The 25,260-nt window shown below is 44.0% G+C and overlaps 1 protein-coding gene across 2 annotated transcripts in view; it reads left to right on the forward strand.

Moving 5' to 3' along the window:
- Positions 1-25,260, forward strand: part of TMC3 (transmembrane channel like 3) — a 54,499-nt gene that overhangs the window by 23,209 nt on the left and 6,030 nt on the right. For both annotated transcript variants that reach the window (XM_081550371.1, XM_081550372.1), the window contains 13 exons: positions 85-128; positions 1,550-1,697; positions 3,639-3,748; positions 5,570-5,648; positions 7,615-7,860; positions 9,217-9,345; positions 9,596-9,663; positions 12,317-12,445; positions 13,945-14,055; positions 15,354-15,479; positions 16,121-16,199; positions 17,968-18,010; positions 20,306-20,555. In XM_081550371.1, coding sequence (XP_081406497.1) covers positions 85-128; positions 1,550-1,697; positions 3,639-3,748; positions 5,570-5,648; positions 7,615-7,860; positions 9,217-9,345; positions 9,596-9,663; positions 12,317-12,445; positions 13,945-14,055; positions 15,354-15,479; positions 16,121-16,199; positions 17,968-18,010; positions 20,306-20,555 — 1,562 coding nt within the window. The remainder of the gene's footprint in view (positions 1-84; positions 129-1,549; positions 1,698-3,638; positions 3,749-5,569; positions 5,649-7,614; positions 7,861-9,216; positions 9,346-9,595; positions 9,664-12,316; positions 12,446-13,944; positions 14,056-15,353; positions 15,480-16,120; positions 16,200-17,967; positions 18,011-20,305; positions 20,556-25,260) is intronic.

The following is a 25,260-nucleotide window of genomic DNA, read 5'->3' on the forward strand; positions in this document are numbered from 1 at the left end:
TCATTTCTCTCATAAACTATTTGTAAAAATTTATGATTAATGATAATACTAAGCTTTCAATACTGTATGTGTCTTTCTTTAAAGGAGGCTATACTGGAAGAACAGGAAAAGAAGAAAAGCAAAAACCTGTATGTACGACAAACTCCCCATACTAGAGTCATTGATAAGCTGTTTTAATTTGGTACCAAAATCACCAGAATCTGTCTCATTTTCATACATCATCAGGCAGTTCTTTTTTCTTAAAATCTACCCACCTCGTAATGTGGTATGTGGGAACCCTATAATTTTTCTCTCTTTAAGAATATTTACTATTTATTTATTTATTTGGCTGTGACAGTCTTAGTTGCGGCATGCGGGATGTAGTTCCCTGTTGAGTGTTTAGTTGCTCAGCCATGTCTGACTGTTTGAGACCCTATGGTCTGTGCACGCCAGGATCCCCTCTCCTTCACTGTCTTCTGGAGTTTGCTCAAATTCATGTCCATTGAGTCGGTGATCCTATCCAACCATCTTATCCTCTGTCGTCCCCTTCTCCTTCTGCCCTCGATCTTTCCCAGCATCAGGGTCTCTTCAGTGATTTGACTCTTTGAATCAGGTGTCGAAAGTATTGGAGCTTTAGCTTCAGCATCAGTCCTTCCAGTGAATATTCAGGGTTGATTTCCTTTAGGATTGACTGGTATACAGAGCAGTGTTTGTATGTTGATCCCAACCTCCTAATTCATCCTACCCCCTTGGGGTCTATGCATTTGTTCTCTACATCAGTCTCTTTCTGCTTTGCAAATAAGTCATTTCTACCATTTTTCTAAATTCCACATATAAGTGATAATTGTGCTGTTTATTTTTCTCTGTCAGACTTACCTCACTTTGAATGGCAGTCTCTAGGTCCATCTTCACTGGTGGTTTAAGCTCATGGTTAGATCCTGTGATGCAGAAAGCCTGTCCAGGGGATGCTGGAGACCTGGGGAGTTGAGGAAACACCAGCCCCTGAGAGGAAGCAGTTGTTATGGGGGGATGGACTCTCCATAGGGTGTCGGAAAATGGATTCTAGCCCTCTCTTTGTCGTTAATTTCTATGACCCTGAAATGTCCTTGACTCTTCGGGGCCTCTGTTTCCTCAGCTATGAAATGAAAGGATGGGACTCCATTTGTGTTCTCAGGGGGCAGAGAGCACCGCCCACATGAGGATTACCTGCAAGGTGCTGCAAATGCAGATCCCTTCAGTGCCCACCTTGACTGACAGAATTAACATCTCTGAGAGTGAGACCCAAGACTCCACATTCTTAGCATGTCTCACAGAGCAAATCTCACAGGTGATTTTGATGTTCCCTCAGATGTGAAAGCTGCAGCCATCCTGAACACATTCCCATTCAAAAATGTCTCATTCAGTGATTCATTATTACAAGCAAACAAACCAGCAGAAAGCCCAGTTCTCATTTCTCTCCCACACACAAATCCTGAATCCTCCTGATTCTGTCAAAATGTGAGGAAGACATGCATCTGGGTGCCCTGTGTGGAGCCCGGCGTACTGTTCCCATACCTGCCTCTCCCTGCAGGGCAGTGACCATCTGCCTGCGGGTCGTCGCCAACATCCTGGTGCTTGTCTCACTTGCTGGGAGCATCTATCTCATCTACTTCGTGGTGGACCGGTCCCAGAAGCTGGCGCAGTCCAAGAAAGAGCTGACACTCTGGGAGAAGAATGAGGTACCCACACACAGTGGCAGACCCTCCTCTGTTTCCTGGGTGTTTCTTATTTTTTATTTTTAATGAATTAATTAATTTGCACCAGGTCTTAGTTGCAGCATGCAGGATCTTTAGTTGCAGCATGTGGGATCTAGTTCCTCAACCAGGGATGGAACCCATGCCCACTGTACTGGGAGTGCAGAGTCTTAGCCACTGGACTACCAGGGAAGGCCCCGTTGTGGTGTGTCTGAAGTGGATTCACTGGAAGTATCTCCATGGAAAAAGTGTAGTCCTCTTATTCTAGGGCATGGATCACAAGGGCTTGGAGCCAGAGTGGCAACACTCCAGCTTGGCTGAATGATATCCCCGGTCTTAATGAGGAAGGTTTTGATTCAAAACCACCCTCAAGATCTGTACATTCTTTCCCTTGGAGTTGCACTGCTGACTGTGCTTTGCTTTCTTGGCTTTGTGTTTCTTTATATGCACATTTCCAGAAACTGACTTCACCAGGATTTGCATTGGCAATTGCGTTGTCTTCCATTGCATATGTCAAAGTTGACCATGTGGGGATTGTTGAACATTTAGGTGGTTTCCATATTTCTATATTTTGCCTGTGCTGGGTCTTAATTGCAGTGTGCAGGCTTCTCTTGTTGCAGCATGTGGGTTTAATTGCCCTGAGGCATGAGAGATCTTAGTTCCCTGACCAGGGATCAAACCTGAATCCCCTGCATTGGAAGGTGGATTCTTAACCATTGGACCACCAGGGAAGTCCCTCTGTATTTCTAAGTCTCAATAAAGCTTCCCAAACGAGCCTCACACCAATGGCTCATTTTTGTAAAAGTCCTTTCCTCTCCATTTATGTGACTATTCCCAGGAATAGATTACCAAGAGGAAGGTTATAAACAGTCTTATAATTCTTACTAATTATTGTAAGACTCTGGTCCTGAAAGTTTGATTTGATTTACATGTAAATATTTGAATGGCAGAAGTAGCACAAATGCCACCTCTCAGACCACTTCTATGAAAATGATTATCATCCTTGGGATTTAAAAAACAAAGTGTGCAGGCAATACATTCATCCTCAATGTACAATAATTTTTCAGAATCTGAGACTGCATTATAGAGTCTCTTCTCATACCTCTTTGTATTTTATGTCAATTAAGCGGGTTATAGAAATATGTGCTTGTGTGTGGATAGGTAGATAAGTTTTTGAAAGATAAATTCAGAAATTATTTCTTCTTTTCTCACACTTCTCAGGTACCAGCTTTCACTTGCCATAGGTACAGAGAAACAAGAGTCATTCAGAAGTAATGCTCTAGATAATCTTGCATGTGCAGAAAGAATATTTATTACCTCTCAGACTTCCCTTTTCTGTTCTTAACAGCTATTCTTATTTTCTTCTTCCATCCAAGGTAAGGAAAGTATAAATAGAATAAGATGGTAATTGAAGAAGGTGGCCAAAACACCAGTGAATCCCAAATGGCATGTATGAGTGTCTTCAATTTAAAGAAAGTTCCTAGAAAGAACAGGGCTTCCCTGGGGGCTCTGTTGGTAAAGAATCTGCCTGCAATGCAGGAAATGTGGATTGGATCCCTGGGTTGGGAAGATCTCCTGGAGGAGGAAATGGCAACCCACTCCAGTATTCTTGTCTGAAGAATCACATGGACAGAGGAGCCTGGTGGGCTAGAGTCCATACGGTTGCAAAGAGTCAAACAAGACTTAGCAACTAAACTACCACCACCACCACTGGAAAGATTAAACCCATGGCAAAGTGGCCTTGTCAAACTGCTAATTAGCTAAGATTTGGGGGAGATTTTCCATGTAAGAACTGCATGACCCTCTGAATACTCCTCTCCCCTACCAAACATTAGGCTATGAGATCAACTGTCAGGTGATGGAGGCTGAGATTTGGGGGTGGGGGGCCCTTCGAGGAGCTCGGTGGGGCATGCATTCTCTTGGTAGGTGAGTGTGGTGGTCTCCCTCGTCACCATGCTGGCACCGTCGGCCTTCGACCTTATCGCCGCCTTGGAGATGTACCACCCACGAACCACACTGCGCTTCCAGCTGGCAAGGTACGGCCACCGTGCCGGGAGGTTTCCTTATGGGTCAACTCTGGCCACCCACCGTGGGAACTCAGTCTCTCAGGAGCCAGGGCTTGCTCTGCCCTACCCCGCCAACCTTAGCAGAGGACTAGCCCTATGGAGCATCTCAGGCACAGGGGATGAACGATGGGGAGGAGGTAGGGAGAAAGGAGGGGGCTGGAGAGGGAGGACCAAGAGGACTGGATGGAAGAGATGGATGAAAGGGTGGTGATGAGAAGAAGAGGAAAAGAGGAGGAGGGAGAGATGGAGAGGATGAGAAGAGGGGAAAACAGGCAGAATAAGCAGATGCAAGAGAAAGAGGACCAGAAGATGAAGGAAAGGCTGCCCTGTTTTGCCCACATTTTGAGTCCCTCAGTGGATTGACCACAAGAGGTGAGAGACTCGCTCTTTTTCCAAATGTAAGATGCTTTACTCATAATTCCCCAAAGCACAGACCCATAGAGGTTCTTGTGGGTAAGTCAGGGAGCATGGGGGCTGTGCCAGGATGGTCAGTGGGTGTTCAGCAGGTGGTAGATGCAGATATGAGCCACAGCAGACTGGGGACAGGGGAGATCAGAGGGGCCGGTCCCATGAAACCACATTTCATTGCTAGCATCAGCTTCATCACTGTCTTAGTGAAAAATCTCTGTCTTCTCCCTGGAGCGGCCTCTTTGTCAGTAGACGTGCAGCTTTAGGGGAGGTTCTGTTAGGGTGATGGTCGCAGAGGGCGGGGATATTAGAAACTGGCTTACTTGTCTCCCATCCCTCTGGAGTCTCCAGTGCTTTGATTGTATTTCGTCTTGTAACACTGGATCACATTCTACAGCACAAATTTCCCCCAGATCACTTTGGGAAGAATGACTCTCATTCAGGAGTTGGCAAATGTTTTCTGTAAAGGACCAGGTACATCTTTTTGGTTGTGCTGGTCTATGAAGTCTCTGCAGCTCAATTCTGAGGTTATAGTAGGGAAGTGACCATGGACCATACAGCATCCATGGGGTGTGGCCATGTTCCTTGCAGCTTTATTTCCAGACATTGAAGAGGATAGGATTTGGCTAAAAGGCTGTTGTTTGTCAGCCTTGAAGTCCAACAAAAGTCCAATTGTCATTTCAAAGATAGAAAAACAACACTTGAAAGATCAGGAGATGGTGTATGCATTCCATGTTCGATGCATGAGACAAGGGCTCAGGGCCGGGGCAATGGGATGACCCAGAGGGATGGGATGGGGAGGGAGGTGGGTGGGGGGTCCAGGAAGGGGAACACATGTAAACCCATGGCTGATTCATGTCCATGTATGGCAAAAACTATTACAATATTGTAAAGTAATTAGCCCCCAACTAAAATAAATAAATTTATATAAAAAAAAAAAAAGATCAGGAGATGGTGTATGGAAACCCCTCTTCCAGGGTGGCTCTGGGGGGAGGGGTGGTCCCGGCCCCTGGGCTCGAACCCTTGCCTCTGTGCTGTGCTCAGCACCTCCTCTGTCAACCCAGGAGAGAGAAGAGCATTCCTCAGCAGCTCCCTCACAGGCAGACACCAGAGAGAAGCAATTCTATGATTGCATTCCTAATACACAGATTGGCCTCATTGTTCTTGTTCAAAACTAGAGAAACAGAGGCATCAATAGACTTGCCCCTGATGAGTTTAGGCTACTTTTTTTTTTTTTTTTTTACACAATCTGATTCTGAAGGAAACCAAGGGTGACAACCAACCGCTCGCTTAGCCTAAGCACGGTGGTCACTCCGGAATCACGGTAGAAGCGTGGATTTTGTGTGGTGGTCTGCTCATTCAAGGTGGGTTTGTGGCTTTCAGGGTCCTTGTACTCTATCTGGGGAATCTCTACAGTCTGATCATCGCCCTCCTGGACAAAGTTAACAGCATGAGCATTGAGGTGAGTGCTCGGTCCTGGGAACTTGCCCAGCTGCCCACTGCCTCCCCCATACCACACACAGGCACATGCTCACATACACACACACACACACACACACACACACACACACACACAAACATTTACACACATATATGCACACGCACACACATGCATACACTTACTCATACACATACATGTGTGCTCACACAAATACACACATGCATACATATACACACAGACACGTGTGTGCACACATATGCACACACACACATTGGGCTTCCTAGGTGGCGCTAGAGGTAAAGAACCTGCCTGCCAATGAAAGAGACATAAGAGGTACAGGTGAATCCCCGGGTCAGGAAGATCCCCTGGAGGAGGAAATGGCAACCCACTCCAGTATTCTTGCCTGGAGAATTCCATGGAAAGAGGATACTGGTGTGCTACAGTCCATGGGGTTGCAAAGAGTCGTACATGGCTGAAGTGACTTAGCATGCAGCACATATACAAATATACATACATATGCATACATACACCCAAACACATGTACACATATATACACAAGTACACACAGAGACACATACATACACATAAACAACCATACATATTTATATATACACACATGCCCACACACATATATACACACACATACAGGGCCATCATCAGTATTGTCAGCATACTGCTCGTACTTGCACTCCATTCTTCATGTTGGAAACTCAATTCAGTTGTGGTCTTCTCAACATAAGGATGGGAAAATTAGTCCCATTTCCAAGATAGAGAAACCGAGGCCAGAATTGGTGGGTAGTCAGTGATAAGTGCTGGAATGAGAATCTGAGTTTCCTGACTCTCTTTCCTGGAATTCCACCAGGAAAGGCCATCAGCAGCTCTGGAAAATGATCCCGGGAGAACTGCAGGCCATGTGACCCACTCAGAAAATCAGGAGAATATAAACATCTTATGGAGAACAGTTCAGAGCCGCCCCCCTCCCAATACCCACCAGGGGATCCACTCCCAGCCTAGGATAGATTTGGAGTTCATGTTAAACCTGATCCACCTGTGAGAATCTCCCAAAGGGAAGGGGGAGACCAGGCAGGGAAGAGGAGGCTTCTTAGGGTTGTTTATATAAGCCATACCTGACTAACATCAAATCCTGTGGCTTGTAAGGCAGCACAGAGGCCATGGGGAGTAATGGCTCTGCATCAGGGCTTTGGTGTTGCAAAGACTGGGTCCCCACCTGCCACCTACTACCATCTTACTTCATCTAGCTGAGCTTCATCTCAGCTATCACATCTATCACATCCATTCCTAGCACAGAGCACTCACCTCATCTATCACATCTATCTTATCTATCACATCTCTTCTATCACATGGAATAATCATTCTTACCTGACACTCTCATGAGAATGAGAAATAGAACAGGCTATAACCTAGGACATCCTCTGACACTTAGTAGTGACCCAATAAACACTATTCATTACAATGTTCATTCCTGGACCCTTTCTAGTCAAGTGGTTATCAACCAAGCTGGAGAGAGTGGGAGAGTGAGAGAGACAGAGAGATGGAGACAGAAACAGAGATACAGAAAGGGATTATTCCCAAGCATTGCAATGATACCCTTGGTGTTCATGATAGATTGTTATTTACAAATACAGTAAGTCCCCTACATATGAACCTTCAAGTTGCGTACTTTCAAAGATGTGAACGTGCCCCTGTGTGCTAGCTAAATTGTAACTGTACTACTGTACTTTTCAAGGTCCTGTACTGTAAGAATAAAAATGTTTTCTTTATTTTTGGGGTCTGTTTTTTATGTATTATTTGTGTGAAAAGTATTATAAACCTATGACTGTACAGTACTATACAGCAGATTGTGTTTGTTGGGTACCTAGGCTGACTTTGTTGGACTTATGAACGCAATCTCAGAACTGAACTTGATCACATTTTGGGAACTAACTGTAACTGAGCAACCTCTTTTCTTCCTTCCCTCTATCTGCAGGAAGCCGCTCCCCAAAATAGCACAAGTTACTGGATAGATTCTACCATCCTTTTTGCCACCAGGGCAGCCCCCGGAGAAGAGAGATGGTCCACATTTGGGCCTGGAATAGGGCTCAGGAGAAACAGCACCTGGGCCTCGGAAGAGGCCAACATTCCGACTTACATCTCACCTCTCTCAGGAAGCAACAAGACCACGGTCGCCATGCGGAGTCCGCAAGACCAATGCTGGGAGACCTATGTTGGACAGGTAGGTTGCTGTCCTTTATAAAACCCTTTTGAGTTGATTTCATCACTTGACTCTAGCAACTCTCTGACATGTCATTATGCCTCTTTTATAGAAAAGGAAAATAAGCTCATTGGGGGTTTAAGATTGCCCAGGTCTCAAAACAAATAATAATAATCAGTGTAAAGACTCTTGCAGTATTAACCATGTGCTTGGCCCTGTTCTAAGTGCTTAGTCTAGAATCTTATTGTTATCATCCTTAGAACCAGAGAAGAGGAAATTGAAGCACAAGAGGTTAAATAACTTACCCACATGACAGATGGTTAAGGGGCTACCTTGATGGCTTAGCGGTAAAGAGTCCTTCTGCAATGCAGGGGACACAGCAGACGTGGGTTCGATCCCTGGATCAGGAAGATCCCCTGTAGCAGGAAATGGCAACTCACTCCAGTATTCTTGCTTGGAAAATCCCATGGACAGAGGAGCCTGGTGGGCTACAGTCCATGGGGTCACAAAGAGTCGTACGTGACTGAGCATGCACACATGCACACGGATAGTAAAAGCAGAGTGATGCCCCAGATGCAGGCATCTGCTCCAAACTCTGTGCGCTGAACCCATCTGCCTTTCACATTTGCTCAATTGTCTTGTACAGAGAATCTCACTCCCTAGTTATTATCCCATAATCATGCCTCAAGTTACCTCCTACTAAATGGCTTCGAATGATAGATTTTTTTTTTCTTGGTTTGGTGTAATGCTGGCCTCAAATACAAAAATTCAAATGAACAAATTTTTTTTTAAAGTTTTTGATGTGGACCATTTTTTAGTCTTTCCACTTTTGGGCTTCCCAGGTGGCCCAGTGGTAAAGAATCAGCCTGTCAAGGCAGGAAACACAGGTTCCATCCCTGGGTTGAGAAAATCCCCGGAGAAGGAGATGGCAACCCACTCCAGTATTCCTGCCTGGAAAATTCCATGGACAGAGGAGCCTGGTGGGCTGCAGTTTATGGAGTTTAAAGAGTCAGACATGACTGAACACGAACACACACAATTTTCTAGTCTTTGTTGAGTTTATATTTTACAATATTGCTTCTGTTCTACTTTTTTGTTTTTTGGCCCCGGGGCATGTGGGATCTTAGCTCCCCAACCAAGGGTCAAACCTGGCCTCCCTGCATTGGAAGGTGAAGTCTATACCACTGGACCACCAGGGACATCCCCAGATGAACAAATATTTATTGAGAGCCCATTGTGTGCCAAAAATGAAGTCACCATTGGAGGGGGCCCAGTGGCTCAAGTCACGGAAATGAACAGAGACAGGAGGATCCTGATGAGAAAGTGGCCATGGGGAGGGCTGGGCATGGTGGCACGCAAGGATGCCTTGTGTTTCAGGAGATGCTGAAGCTGTCCATCATCGACATGCTCTTCACCGTGGCCAGCATTCTGCTCATAGACTTCTTCCGAGGACTTTTCGTTCGGTACTTAAGTGACTACTGGTGCTGGGACCTGGAGAGCAAGTTTGTAAGTAAGATGCTGCTGGATCCACCCTTTCCTGATGACCAGGCTGAGAAACTGACATGGCTGAGAGAAAACACGTGAAGGATGAGAGAAAGGATGTACAAAACTAAGTTTGCATTTCTTTTTTTTCTTTCCCCATTCACTATTTTCTGGGATGGCCACAAAGAATTCTATGCATGTCATCATAATGAACGGGTTTATGCAAAGAACTTTGTAATGTTTTTTTAATGCAGAAGTTCATTTTCCCTTGTAGCCTGAATACGGGGAGTTCAAAATTGCAGAGAATGTGTTACATTTAGTCTACAACCAAGGAATGATTTGGTATGTATCAAAGATTCTTCCTGCCTGTGCTTACATCTAATCTGGGCTGAGATTTTAATTTACTTCAACTGGATGGGGCGTGACCATAGTAAACACAGTCATAAGAATTAAGAAAGGACATAAACAGTTTATGACTGAAGGATTTCACATGAATAGTTATTTCAGTAATGGTTTCTCAAGTATTTTGTGGAAAGGAATGATGAAGGAAATAGTCCATTTTTAGACCACTATCAGTCACCGTAAAACAAACAAGCAAACAAAACTGCATAAGAACCAGTAGAATAAACTGTTGGGGAAGGTGGGGGTGTGGGGGGTGGGGAGGCTAGGAGGAGCGGCTGCTGACCCCTCAGGAAGACTTCCTTCAGTAACTGTGTAACAGATGGGGAGCCTGCCCTCAGCTCCCCACTCTCCTTTCATATTTTTTAATATTTATTTTATTGTATTTTTTTGACTGTACTGGCTCTTAATTGTTTTGTGCAGCCTTTCTCTAGTTGCAGTGAGTGGGGGCTACTCTTTGTTGCAGTGCACGGGCTTCTCATTGTGGTGGCTTCTCTTGTTGTGGAGCATGGGTTCTAGAGCATGGATTCAGTAGTTGCAGTGCAAGGTGTGTGGAATCTTCCTGGACTGAACAGGGACACAGGACCTTCCTGGACTGAACCTGTGTCCCCTGCATTGACAGGTGGATTCTTACCCACTGTGCCACCAGGGAAGTCCTCTCTTTTCATCTTTTCAGTGAGCCCAGGTGCACAACCACCCCCCGGATAGACAGACCCATCTTAGGGGAAGGATGCGCACCTAGGGCAACTCCCAGCCATGGCAATCATGTTCATAAAGGTGCCAAGGGCTGGAAGGGACCATCTGATCCACATGGATGGGTGTGTCTCTGGGGGCATGGCGGAGCACTCCCTAACCATTCCTCCACCTCTGGCTTTCCCTCCTGGACCCCCCAAAGTGCTCTCTATTAAAATACAAGCAAACAAAGAAAAGGAAGAAGTGCCTGAATGTTCCATACATTCACAAGACACAATCTCTCTTCATCATCATACAGTAAAATGCAGGAGGTATGGAGAATCAAGTAATATTCCTTTATTCAAATTCTGTGTTCATAGGACTTCCCTGACGGTCTGGCAGCTAAGACTCCAAGCTCCCAATGCAGGGGGCCCGAGGTGGTCACAGAACTAGAGCCCGAGTGTCACAACTAAGACCCAGTGCAGCCAAATAAATATTTTTTATTTTAAAGTTCTCATTGCAAGAAAAAAAAAGTTCTGTTCTTATGGTCCACTTATTTTGAAAAATATTTTCATAAATACAGTATTAAAATAATACATTACATTTATTTTACATTTGCTAGATGTTGGGCACTATTTTGTTCACCTGTAATAATTGGTTAAATCCTTACAGAAACCTTATGAGGTAATTAGTATTTTCTTCTCCAATTTAAATATGAGGAAACTGAAGAGAGAAGCTAAGTGTCTTGCCTAACATCACATGGACAATCTTTTTGCCTGATGTGAGAAAACAATTTTTTTTTTTCTTAAAGAGTTTTACTTATCAACCCTATCCTTTTATCTATATTTATTTTCCTGCTGCTAAATCCAAATTTGACAAGTATTGTATTGAATGAGCCTCTAGTACAAGCAGATTAGCCTTAAGTCAGAAGATCTGGGTTTCATTCCCTACTTGGCACTTATCTGCAGGGAAATCGTACCCCTGTTACCCTGGTATTTTATCCCAGATCTGTCACTCCCAAAAGTCTCTCAATTTGGTTGATATAGGGTCACCCTTTTTTTTTATTAGTCTTTGAGCAAATCACCTAATTTTCCCAGACCCATCTTCCATGTCTATAAACTTTGGATACTAACCCCTCCTTTTATTTTATTTTTATATTAATATGTTTATTTATTTTCATTTTTGACTGTGTTGGGTCTTCATTGCTGTGTGTGGTCTTCTCTCTAATTGCGGCGTGAGGGTTCAGTTGTCACTTAGGATGTGGGATCTTAGTTTCCCAACTAGAGTCCAACTCTTTGTGACTCCATTTAGCCCACCAGGCTCCTCTGTCCGTGGGATTCTCCAGGCCAGAATACTGGAGTGGGTTGCCATGCCCTCCTCCAGGGGATCTTCCTGACCCAGGGATCGAACCCACATATCCTGCATCTCCTGCATTACAGGCAGGAGACACCAGGGAAGTCCCACCCCTCACCATAGACAAGCAAAATCTAGAGCCTACTCAGAACCGTAGTTATCCACTGTTTGCCTCTTGACCAGAAGAGGGTCCTTCCTTTGCTAACTGTGAAAAGACACTTAGCATTCCTGTGTCAAGAGAATTTCTTTTAGGCCATGCTGTGCAGCATGTGGGATCTTAGTTCCCCAACCAGGGATGGAACCTGTGCCCTCCACATTGGGAGCTTGCAGTCTAAACCAATGGACCACTAGAGAAGTCTTTTCTGCTTTTTTCTTAAGAGGCTATTTTAAAATAGGCTCTTAACTCATCCGCAGAAGTGACTTGCCTTACCCCCAGAAGGTGGAGGTTTTGGGTCTCAGATCTCCAGGGGCTTCCTCAGTTCTTTAAGCACAGAGTACACATCTCGAATCCTCAGAACCAAGGCAGACCCGAGGAGAACAGAAGCTAACTGGCCTCCCCTTGTGGTTTCAGGATGGGAGCCTTCTTCTCCCCATGTCTCCCTGCCTTCAATGTCCTCAAACTCATTGGGCTCATGTACCTGCGCAGCTGGGCCGTGCTGACCTGCAATGCACCCCACCAGCAAGTCTTCCGGGCCTCCAGGTCAGTGAGTGGAGAGAACTCACATCACCCACACTCGCCTTATCCAGGGGGTTCTCCCCAGCTCTCTGCCTGTCAAAATCTTGTTCACCCTCCATTTGCATTTCCTCCCTGAAGCCATTGCCAATGCCCACTGCTCCCCTCCACCCCGACCTTGGAAGAAATCACAACTGTTCTTTAAGCTCATGACACTTCCTTTACACCTTTTTCCTGAAGTTTAATCATCATCTAGTGTCAGTCACTCATTCATGGCTGACTCCCCATGGACTGTATCCTGCCAGGCTTCTCTGTCCATGGAATTTTCCAGACAAGAATACTGGAGTGGGTTGCCATTCCCTTCTCCAGGGCATCTCCCCAACTCAAATTGAACCCAGGTCTTCTGCATTGAAGGCAGATTCTTTACCATCTGAGCTTTCTCAGCTCCTATATGTATATATATACATATATGTATTATATATATAAAATGTGTGGACTTCCTGGGTGGTGCTAGTGGTAAAGAACCTGCCTGCCAGTGCAGGAGACATAAGAGACACATGTTCAATCCCTGGGTTGGGAAGATCCCCTGGAGTAGGGCACGGCAACCCACTCCAGTATTCTTGCCTGGGAAATCCCATAGACAGAGGAGCCGGGTGGGCTATAGTCCGTAGGGTCGCACAGAATCTGACACAACTGAAGTGACTTAGCATGCATGCATAAAGAATGTGTATACATAAATATAGAAAGGCTTCTCAGATTAATACTCACCTATTTACTATGTTCTAAGTGGACTGATATTTTCTTTACTCTTCTAGTCAGTCTGTTTCATTAGAGAGAGCATGCTGTCTGAGAATCTGTAGGTGGACAGATCATTCATTCTCTTTTCAGGACTGTTTACAGGGCCTTCCACACCAAACAGACCTGTGCTGTCCTCAGGAGAAGCCTGAGCGGCCGAGCTTTCAAATACTAACTTAGGGCCCAGGACTTAATCAGGTAGAAACTATTTTTCACCCTGAGCAGCCAGGAGCAGAGCAGATGAAAGGCTGAGAGACACATCCAAGTGAGAGAGTTAAGAACAACAGCGAAGGAGTCAAACCATCCTCAGACAAGCTCAAGGCTGGGGACTGGAGAGGGAACCACTACATAAGGATTCAAATGGGTGGGACAAAGGTTCAAAGATTTTTTTCCATGAATTTGGTTTACTGTGTGATGGCCACGGGGTCACCCCTCTCTTGGTTTGAGGTGGACAGGTGCTCAGCAAGTGTTTCGTAGATGAGCAGGTTGGGCTGGGTGATCACGAATTTCCTTGGAGTATCCATTTCTAGTTTGCTAAGTTGCCTGTGACCCTGTGACAGACCCTTTCCTTAGCAGTAATGGGGGGAGGATATTTTTCTGTTTGCAGAGAATTAGGATTATGGTTTCTCTGTTGGTGTTTTTGGGGGGCAGGAGAGGTGGGGTGATACATACACATCAGTGGTGGTTGGCCAGGGAATGAACTCAACACTTGGCACTTGTTTTCTTTGCAGATCCAACAATTTCTACTTGGCAATGCTTCTGTTTATGCTCTTCCTGTGCATGCTACCAACCATTTTTGCTATTGTCCGGTACAAACCATCTCTAAACTGTGGACCATTCAGGTAAGTCAGGGCTTCCCAGGTGGCGCTAGTGGTAAAGAACCTGCCTGCCAATGCAGGATACATAAGAGACTCGGGTTAGATCCCTGGGTAGGGAAGATTCCCTGGCATAGGAAATGGCATCCTGCTACAGTATTCTTGCCATTAATAGAGGAGCATCCCATGGACAGAGGAGCCTGGAGGGCTACAGTCCCTGGGGTCTCAGAAGAGTTGGACATGACTGAGCATGCACACATTGGTAAGTTATTTTAGTTTAGCCGGCTCTGCCTGGAGCTACTGACAGCAGAAGGGAAAGGACTCCTGCATTGAACTGAATTCTCCTGGCTCACAAAGCAGGTCAACAGCAGAGAGAAACTGCAGATTCATGTCTTTTGAATCCATGACCAGTGTTCTTCACTTGCTAAGCCAGCTGCCCTCAAATATGATCATCTTTGTGCTCATCTTTAAAAGATACAGCCCACTTAAAATCAGAATGGGGAAAGGCATTGCTCCAGTGCTGGAAAGAAGTTCTACCTGGTCAGTCTTACTCTTCTAGAATTCAGAAAGCTTTTAGTAAAAGATTGTCCATGTAACTTTTTTTAAAAAGATATTTTTGATGTGGACCATTTTTAAAGTCTTTATTGAATTTGTCACAGCATTGTTTCTGTTTTTTATGCTTTAGTTTTTTGGCCATGAGGCATGTGGGATCTTAGCTCCCCGACCAGGGATCGAACTCACACCCTCTGCACTGGAAGCGTAGAGTCTTAACCACTGGGCGGCCAGGGAAGTCCCCAGTGTCACTTTTGATTCTACACTTATCTAGCTGCATCAAGACAGAAGTCCCTAGAGTTATCTCCACCTAGGATTTGCTTTCAATTAGGATTTTTACATTTTTTTTAATTTTATTTTTTGGCTGTGCATCACATGGGATCTTAGTTCCCCCACCAGGGGTCGAACCCCATGCCCCCTGCATTGGAAGCATGGAGTCAACCACTAGACCACTGGGAAAATCCCGTTTAAGTCAGTTTTGATACAATTATGTAGCATTTAGAGTCTTTGTATACATTATACACACACACACACCCCCAAGTAATTATTGACCTCATCTTCAAGCCTGCATGTTAATTAAATGAATACTTCAGATGGCATCATCTTAGGAGACTTACATATCATCCACATTCATCAGATACTTACATTAGCTTTGAAACTGGCTTGAGGATTGGACTCTAGCCAACTAGCCTCCCCTTCCTTTTTTTTAATGGCTCACAGGATCCTTCTGCCAAAAGCAATATCATCTGGAATTATGGTTTTCTTTCTCACAGTGGACAAGAGAAAATTTATGACATCGTGTCAGAAACCATTGAGAAGGACTTTCCCGCGTGGTTTGGCTCTGTGATTGGGTACATCAGTAGCCCTGTGGTCATCCTGCCAGCTGTACTGCTACTTTTGTGAGTACTTTCCTGCCAGTTTTAGGGGGACTTCTGTGTGTTTGGCTAACAAGAAAATCACTGCTTCCCAGTAAGAGTATAAATTCAGTGAGTTCATTCAAAAGTCACTTATGGAACCCGATGATCTGAGCAGGAACACTGAATCCCATGGGGAACAGGGAGGCAGAGCATGATGGATTCATCACCAGCATTTGGGGCATCTCTGTGGCTGTTATCATGGGGTTCAGTGTCATTATCATTATCTTACTTTCCAGAGGTTTAATCTCAACATGGAATTTTACAGTGCAGCTCAGTAGCGTCTGTTTTGACTTAAAGGGAAAAGAACATCAAATAGTGGATCCAAGATTCCTGGCATGATCCACTGTAAATGCCTCACCCATCTTCACTCCTTCCTTACTGTTGTCACCCGTGAAGAATTTCAGGTCCATGGAGGTGGCTTTGAAAATCAGGAGAGAGAAAAGGAATGCCGCCCCTTCCTGGTGCTCGCCAGCCTGAGAACTCGCTGATAACTTTTGTCCTCAGAGGGTGGGCTGGGGTAGGAGTGGGGGTTGGCTGGTTGCCCACATCTGGCGGGGAACACAGCCAGAAGAGCTGAGAAAGGAGATGAAGTACACTCACCACCCTGTGCTCTTCCACCCTAGCATGCTCATCTATTACCTGCTGAGCATCGCAAGATCCTTAAAGCTCAGCAACCACCAGCTCAGAATGCAGATCCAAAATGCAAGTATTGTGTAACCTTTGCTGTTGTGAATGTGTGTCAGCCATCTGACTGATGTCCCTGGCCAGGGAATACAAGTGAGGTCATGCTTGGACTCTTGGCCCTCCCTCCCCCGGTCAGGACCTCCCAGGGCTATATAGTTACAAGAATACCCAGGCCCTCTGTTGTAAGAATGAGCCTCCTATCGCAGAGGCTTTGCTGATGCCCTCAGTGTTTCAGCATCCTCTCCTGTGGCCACACGGAGCTTACAGTGGTCTAGGCTCTTCTCCTGGCTCTGCTGACCGGGAGGGGAGAAAGGATCCCTCCCCAGTCCCATGTCAAGTTGGAATCTGAGTCCAAAGACACTGTTTAGACTCAAAGATCCACCTTTTCCCTATCTTTTAATTTCTGGTTGTCATTACATAACGAACAAGTTCTGTTCAGAGATTGTATTTGTAAGTCCAATTTGTTTGTAAGTCCAACAAAGTAAATGTAGGTACTCAGCTAGCATAATTGGCTATATATCACTGTTCTGTCATAGGTTTATCATGCTTTTCACATAAAAAGTACAGAACAAACAGACATACAAAATAAAGAAACATTTTTAATCCTATAGTACAGTACCCTGAAAAGTACAGTAGCACAGTACAACAGCTGGCACACAGGGGCTCACATCGAGTGAACAGGCAAGAAGAATTATTGACTGGAGGAGGGAGTGGAGGTGGGAGATGGTAGAGCTGAAGGGTCGTCAGCAATAGGAGACGGAAGGTAAGCTGAGGTGTCACTCAGGCCAGACATTGATGGGATGCGTGTTCACATCTTTGAAAGTATGTAACTTGAAGTTTCATGTGTAGGGGACTTACTGTACCTTCTCTCCTGTTTGGGGCTCAAACCACAGATCTCAGAACAGTCAGAGAAAACCAATACTCACCAATCTTTCCACAATTTCTCCTCCTCTGCTCGCATCCCTGGTGTTCCCCTAGGCCCGGGACTAGGAAGAGGCAACCAAGGCACCAGGGTGCCCAATTTAGAGGCACAGACTCTGAAGGTCACATTGACCCTGTGCTCTCACAGCCCCAAGAGTGAACTCCTCCTAAAATTTGGCCCCTGGAGATCTCACTTCCTTCACCCCAGCCCCAGATCCCCATGTGAAAAACTCCCACCTTTCTTTTTTTAAAAAAACTTTCACAAATATCAGTTAATGTAAAGAAACAGTAACTCATTTCATAACAAGTCAAATAAAAAATGCATCTGGGGACTTCCCTGGCAGTCACATGGTTAAGACTGGGTTTCCACTGCAGGGGGCATGGGTTCAATCCCTGATCAGGGAACTAAGATCCTGCAGGTGGCATGGCTTGGCCACTAAATAAAAAAAGAAAAAGAGAGAGAGAAAAAAAGAAAGGAAAGAGAGATAGAGATGCAGCCAGAGTTGTAAAGTGCATTTTTATGAAAACAAGCATCTCCCATGTGGTAGATCCATATTTCTCTTTTGTGTCTCAGGCAAACCAATCTTAGCAGAATCTCAACAAAATCTATCAAAGAGCTGCCCCTAAAAGTGAAACTTGCCGGGGATTAAAGTTCAGCTTTCAGATGTCAGCATGTATTCATTCAAGTCACAGGCTTAGGGTCAGCAGATGCTGTCCTCAGGTGATGGTAGTAGCTTGGCCGTGGCCCAACTACCAGCAATGATGGCCCAACTACGAGCACCTTCCCCAGTCCCCGTAAGAATAGTATTTGTTACTCCTTCCTGCTAAATCCAAAACAAATGTTTGATTATCATTTATATTTTAGGCAAGATCTGAAGATAGGAAAAAGGTTGCCCAAATGGTAGAAGGTAAGTACAAACAAGAGTTCCTAGTGTCTTGGTTGGTGGGCATTTTTAAAAAAAACAGCAGTTTAAGGTTCAACACTAACAAAAACAACAACAACAAAAAAACTTCCTACACTAGTTCAGTTTTCACAATTAATTAGACCCAATAAAAATCTAGGGATAGGCAAATACCTGGTGGTCCGGTGGTTAAGATTCTGTGCTCTCAATGCAGGGGGTGTAAGTTCAATCCCTGGTTGGGGAACTAATCCCACATACCTCAAGGTATGGTCAAAAATAAATAAAATAAAAATGAAACAAAAACTATAACCTAAAAGCCTTCTTTAAAAATAATGTCAATATATAAATGTTGGTCTGTATCTATAATTTTTACATCAGACCTAGGCCTGTGAATAATCCCAAAACATGTCTGAAATCAGAAGGAAATATTGAAATAGGCAAAAAATAGCACCACAAAATTCTGGAGGAAGCCCGTAAGAATGCCTTGGCCTTGTTCACATCTGTGTACTTCCTCTCAGTGGCTCATTTCTTCCTTGCAAGATACCATCCCCTGTCTCTGCCCCTTGGGTCATGTCCCCCACGACCCTGTGGGGGCCTCTGCATCCCCTACCTGCAGAGCAATGTCAGGTGGGCAAGTCCAGCCATGAAAACAGATTTCCCAGTAAGGAATCCAAGCCCAGTGGGCTCACCTCTTCCTGTCTTGCCCAGCGGTTCCTGGACACACTTGTTCCCATCTAGGCTTAACCAGGGAGAAGGAAAGAACATCCCTGTAGAAAGAATGAAAATATAAGAAGGATCGTGGGCTGAAGGGAGGTGAAAGTGGACAGGTACAGCTCAGAGGAAACACATCTGCCACTTGGAGCCACTGACAGGTCATAGTATGAGCCAAAAGGATCACCAGACAATGGCAAAATTGCGTGGCTTATGTTCTCTTGCAGAAAATGAATAAGATGACCCAAAAGGCTCTGTTGGCCAGGTCTTTTGTGTGCTTTTCCTTTTTTTTTTTTTTTTTTTAACTCTGGTTCTTTGATATTTATTTATTTCTTTATTTGGCTGCCCCAGGTCTTAGTTTCGGCACATGGGATTTTTAGTTGTGGCCTGCAAGCTCTTAGTTCCCTGACCAGGTATGGAACCTGGGTCCCCTGCACTGAAAACTCAGAGTCTTAGCCACTGGACCACCAGGGAAGTCCCATTTCACCTGCTTTAATCCAGAACTAATTGGGAGGGATGTGTTTCCTTCCAGGAAAATGCCTGAGTACGAGTCTTGAGGCCTCAGGGTTGTGTTCACTCCAACCACTTTCTCAGAGAGCAAGCCTACACATAAAAACTGCTGTGGGAAGACACTGTAGCTTATGTTACAAAATTCCACTATTTCATTGTTGTTTAGTCACTAAGTCGTGTCCCACTCTGCAACTCCGTGGACTGCAACCTACCAGGCTCCCCTGTCCTTCACTATTGTCTGGAGGTTGCTTAGATTCATATCCATTGAGTCGGTGATGCTATGTAACCATCTAATCCTCTGCCACCTCCTTCTCCTCTTGCCCTCAATCTTTCCCGACATCAGGGCTTTTCTAATGAGTCGGCTCTTTGCATCAGGTGGCCAAATTCCACTGTCATTGTCAAGTATTACTTGCCAATGGAGCATAATTCAGCTTAGTTCCAGTTGCCTTCAAAAACTAGGATTTCTATAAATTTTCTCAGAATAGCAATATCGTCCTCTAATGTCCGTTTTCCAGCCCAAGACCACATTTGTTTTTCACAATGTTCTCTGAATTGTTTCTAAAACATCATAATTATCATCCAAGCTCCATTGTATCCATTATATAAATAAACAACCAGAGCCCCAGAGCTAATGGGGCCATTAGATGGTGCAGCTAAAAAGGCCTGGGGTTCATTTGATTCCTCCTACATTCCTTTCTGGCTTCCTAGGTGGCTCAGTGGTAAAGAATCCACCTGCCAATGCAGGAGACATGGTTCAGACCCTGGGTCGGGAAGATCCCCTGGAGGAGGAAATGGCAACACACTCCTGTATTTTTGTCTGGGAAATCCCATGAACAGAGGAGCCTGGCGGGCTACAGTCCATGGGGTCTCAAAGAGTCAGACATGACTGAGGGACTAAACAACAACACTTCCTTCCAACTCCAACTCTCATAAAGAAATGATTTGAATGATAAAGTGTCACCCATCTGGCTAGGAGTATCTGCAAGTGCACACAACTCTAGATCCACCTGCAGGAAGTCAGGATACTGGCAGTGACACCAACCTGAGTATGTCTTTCCCTTGCCCTCCCTCTTCCTGCAGCCCGCATCCAAACCCAGGATGAAACCACCAAGAGGTTTCCCAAGGACAGTGATCTCGGCAGCCAGTTGTCCTCGGCTCACTCGGTGACACCCCAGAACAACGGCACTGTGGTCAATTTTGACTCATCAAGCAGCAGAAGTAGTAGGGTGGAGACCGTTGCCCAGCGCACGACCCCGAGCCCCCAGCCAGGGCCCGGCAGCCCCAGCTCCCCTCTTCCTGGCTTCTCCAGGTCTAGGCACTATTCTACCAGGTGAGTCATCTGCAGCTCGGCAGAAAATCTGCCTCCTTGGTGATACCCTCCCAGTGATGGCCTAAGGGCCATAAAAAGCAGCATAAAAAGCCATTAAGACTTCAAAGGCCCTAACAGTTTCCAAGGAAGTGAGAGCCATTACATTCCATTTCTGCTGAGGGCCACAAGGCCACTTCTTCCTGTGACAGCTGCTACTAAGAAATGAAAGGATAAAGTTTATCAAGCAGGATGAATTCTTCCTTCTCAGCCTTCTGCCATATAACCTATAACCAAACCTTCCTGCCAGCATAGGGTATTTATTTCTATAGCCTATGAAAAGAAAATGCCTTAAAAAATTTTTTTTTTCTATTGGGGACTTACTTTAATGAAGAGCAGGATTAATTTTATTTTATCCTTTTAGATCAGTATTTTTCTAAGATTTTTAAAAATATGGACCATATTTAAAGTCTTTTATTGAATTTGTTACAAATATTGCTTCTCTTTCATGTTTTGGTTCTTTGGCCAGGAGGCATGTGGGATCTTAGTTCCCCAACCAGGGATCGAATCTGCACCCCCTGCATTGGGAGGTGAAATTTTAACCACTGGACCACCGGGGAAATCCCAGAGGGATTAATTTTAATCAGTGTGTCAGTTGTTTGCTTATCAATGGCAACAACACTCTAACTCATGAATTCCCAAAACAAATTTATTGTAGAGAATTCTCTAATGTCTAATTCAAAAAGCTTTTATTGAGAATCAACTCTATCCTAGTCTCTGTGGTTACTATAGCTGCAGAGATGATCAGACATAGTTTCTGCCTCAAGGAGTTGACAGTATAGTGATAGAGTGATATAGGTAATTTTTATATAATATGATAAATGCTACGCTTCTGTGATAAACATATACTTTCAGAGGACGGGGTAAGTCTACATGGAGAATGCATAAATATTTCATAGGAGAAATAATATTGGACTTCGGCCTTAAAGACTAAGCAAGAGCTCACTAATGGAGAAAAGCCAAGAATGTACCATAGTATTGAGTAATAAACTGTTTTTTTTTTTTAAACTTATATTTATTTATTTGGCTGCACCAGGTCTTAGTTGCAGCATGTGGGATCTATTTTCCTGAACGGAGATAAAACCCATGTCCCCTGCATCGGGAACACAGAGTCTTACCACTGGACCACAAGGAAAATCCCATAAACTAGTATTGATGAAAAGCCACTTTTTAAATTAACTTAAAAAGAACAATTCTTGTATTTCTGGGACAAACCGCACCTGGTGACAATGTACAATTCTTTTTATTTGTTAAGAAATAAACTAGAATATGTTCCTGAGCATTCTTGGTTAGTTATAGACAGTATTACCTAAGACCTATACCAGTTAAAAAAAAAAAGTTTGCAGTTCTTAATCAATTAAATCCCTCCATTAAAAGGAGACAATGGCATTGAAAAGAATGAAATAATGCCATTTGCAGCAACATGGATGGACCAAGAGATTGACATACTGAGTGAAGTAAGTCAGACAGAGAGGGAGAAATACCGTATGACATACTTTATATGTGGAATCTAAAAAGAAATGATGCAAATGGACTTACAAACCAGAAAGAGACTCATAGACTTAGAGAACAAACTTATGGTTGCCAGGGGGTTGAGGGGAAAGAATGAGGGGAAGGGATTGTTAGGAACTTTGAGATGGACATGTACACACTGTTATACTGAAAATGGATAACCAACAAGGACCTACTGTACAGCACAGGGAACTCTGCTCAATGTTATATGGCAGCCTGGATGGGAGAGGAGTTTGGAGGAGAGTGGATACATGTATATATAAAAGCTAAATCCCTTTGCTGTGCACCTGAAACTATCACAACCTTGTTAATCTGCTATACTCCAATACAAAATAAAAAGTTAAAAAAAAAAAAAGGAGACACTGCAGTAGAGTAAAAAAAGAGAAGACAATGGTATTTGTGTAAAAAGAGTGGTTACTATGTGAGGTGATGAATGTGTTCATTAGCTTGAGTGTGGTAATTATTTCACAATATATACATATATTAAATCAAGTTGTGTACTTGAAACATATATAATTTTTATATGTCAATTATACCTCAATAAAGATGAGGTATATATTACTACACTAGTAATTGAAAAAGTCTATTACTATTCCACTGTACAGACACACTATGATTTATTTAACCAATCTCCATTTATTATATTTTTGGTTAGGGATATAGAGAGATTGTTATAAAGAAAAAACAAAAAAATTGAAAATAAAAAACAAAAAAAGAATGTACCATGGCAGCGAATAAGCATGAACAAAGGTATGATGTTATAAGGAAGTGAAGCATCTTTGGAAAATGACCATAGAAAAGAGAGCCTGGAGGGGTTTCCCTGGTGGCTCAGGAGTAAAGAATCCACCAGCAATGCAGGAGACATGGGTTCGATCCCTGGGTGGGGAAGATCCCCTGGAGACAGAAATGGCAACCCACTCCAGTATTCTTGCCTGGAGAATCCCATGGACAGAGGAGCCAGAGAGAGGAGTCTATGGGGTCACAAAGAGTCAGACACGACTAAGCAACTGAACACACACACACAAAGAGAGCCTGGGAGGGAGGCAGGAGATGAGGCTGGCAGAAGTGTGATGCTGAACCACTAAGGCCTTTGAGTCTCTTTGGAATTAGAACATTGTCTGTTTATTATTATTATTATAAGTATAGTTGATTTACAAAGTCACATTAGTTTCAGGTGTACAGCACAGTGATTCAGTTACATAAACATAGATATACACATATAACTTCCCTGGTGACTCAGAGGGCAGAGAATCTGCCTGCAATGCAGCAGACTCGGGTTCAATACTTGGGTCAGGAAGATCCCCTGGAGAAGCGAGTGGCTAACCAGTCCAGTATTCTTGCCTAGAGAATCCCATGGACAGAGGAGTCTGGTAAGCTACAGTCCGTGGGGTCACAAAGAGTCAGACAAGTGACTTTCACTTTCTTTTCACCTCATTCTTTTGCAGATTCTTTTTCATGATAGGTTATTACAAGATACTGACTATTGTTCCCTGTACTATATAGTAGGTCCTTGTTGTTTAAATTTTTTATCTTTTTTTGTTTGTTTGTTTTCACTCCAGACTGACTATATTATTGGCAAGATCTTTTATATTTTAGTTTTAGGCTGGCTAAGTTATTGGCAAGACCATTTCTGCATTATATGGGTCAATTATTTCAATTGTACCTATACATAAGAAAGCAGAACTCTGCAGTCTTTTCATGGAGATTGGATATCTAAAAGGACTTGCTGGCCCTAACTTATATGGAGAATTATATTTGATCAGAATGTAACATAGTGAAAACAATAAAGATAAAATATAGGAGGGTTATTTGGCAGGGGGGATTGTCTTATTTTAAAGACAGTAAGTTAACAGGAATTGTCTTTGTGTATATATTGGGTTCTGGCAAGGAGGAGGGATTCCAATAGTCCTGGAGAGGTGTCGGTTGAAAAAAAAAAACAACACGAAACCTAAAGTTTGAGAATTATGTTTTATTCAGCAGACTTACTGAGGACTGGGCTTCCTTGGTAGCTCAGATGGTAAAGAATCCACTTGCAATGCAGGAGACCCAGGCTCAATCCCTGGGTCAGGAAAATCCCCTGGAGAAGGGAATGGCAATCCATTCCAGTATTCTTGCCTAGAGAATTTCATGGGCAGAGGAGCCTGGTGGACTACAGTCCACGGGGTCACAGAGTCAGACATGACTGAGTGACTAACACACACACACACACACACACACACACACACACACACACAGTGAGGACTATAGCCTAGGACATGGCATCTCAGATAGTTCTGAGGGACTGTTCCAAAGAGGTAAGGGAGAAGTCAGGATACACAGGAAATTTTGCTGGAAAAAACCATGTAGTGGAACATCAAAGGATAACTGCTAGTTGCAAAATACAGACACCTCAACTTAATGATTTTAGTGCTTTAAAAAATTTTTTTTATTGGAGTATAATTGCTTTTCAATGTTGTGTTTGTTTCTGCTGCACAACAAGATCCAGCCATATGTATACATATATCCCCTCCCTCTTGAGCCTCCCTCCATACCCCCATCCCACTTTTCTAGGTCATCACAGAGCACCAAGCTGAGCTCCCTGTCCTTCTATGGAAAGATGCAAGAGTCTGGGCTCATTGAAATAATTCATTTGATTTGAATCTCAACTACCTAGGGCCAGTATCTTGTTTGTCTCCATTCTGAAATTCCCTCAGGGTGCACTGTTTTGGGTAGCTGCCGTGCCTGATGGCTTTACATTCTTGGTTTAAAGAAATGGCAGGTGACATTCTTTTTTTTTTTTTTTTTTTAGTGCAACAACAGAAATGTATTGTCTCTTGGTTATGTAGACTGGAAGTCTGAACCTAAGTTGTTTGCAGGGCCCTGTTCCCACTGAAGGCTCTAGAGAAGGATCTGTTCCAAGCCTGTCCTGGCTTCTGGTAGTTCCTTAACTTGTGGCAGTGCAACTGAAGGTGACAATCTTTGTTCATACATTATGGGGAGGAACTGTCCAAGAAGCTGGACAGCTACATGGCAGAGATGATCAGGGGCAATGTCCACAGCATGCACTCCACAATTCCTAGACACACTATGTTGTCCTTGTGGTTTAGTCACTCAGTCATGTCTGACTCTTTGTGATCCCATGGACTGTAGTGCACCAGGCTCCTCTGTCCATGGGATT

The sequence above is a fragment of the Giraffa tippelskirchi genome, chromosome 12 (assembly GCF_054371585.1).
Source record: "Giraffa tippelskirchi isolate mGirTip1 chromosome 12, T2T-mGirTip1v1.2.pri, whole genome shotgun sequence".
Taxonomy (NCBI): domain Eukaryota; kingdom Metazoa; phylum Chordata; class Mammalia; order Artiodactyla; family Giraffidae; genus Giraffa; species Giraffa tippelskirchi.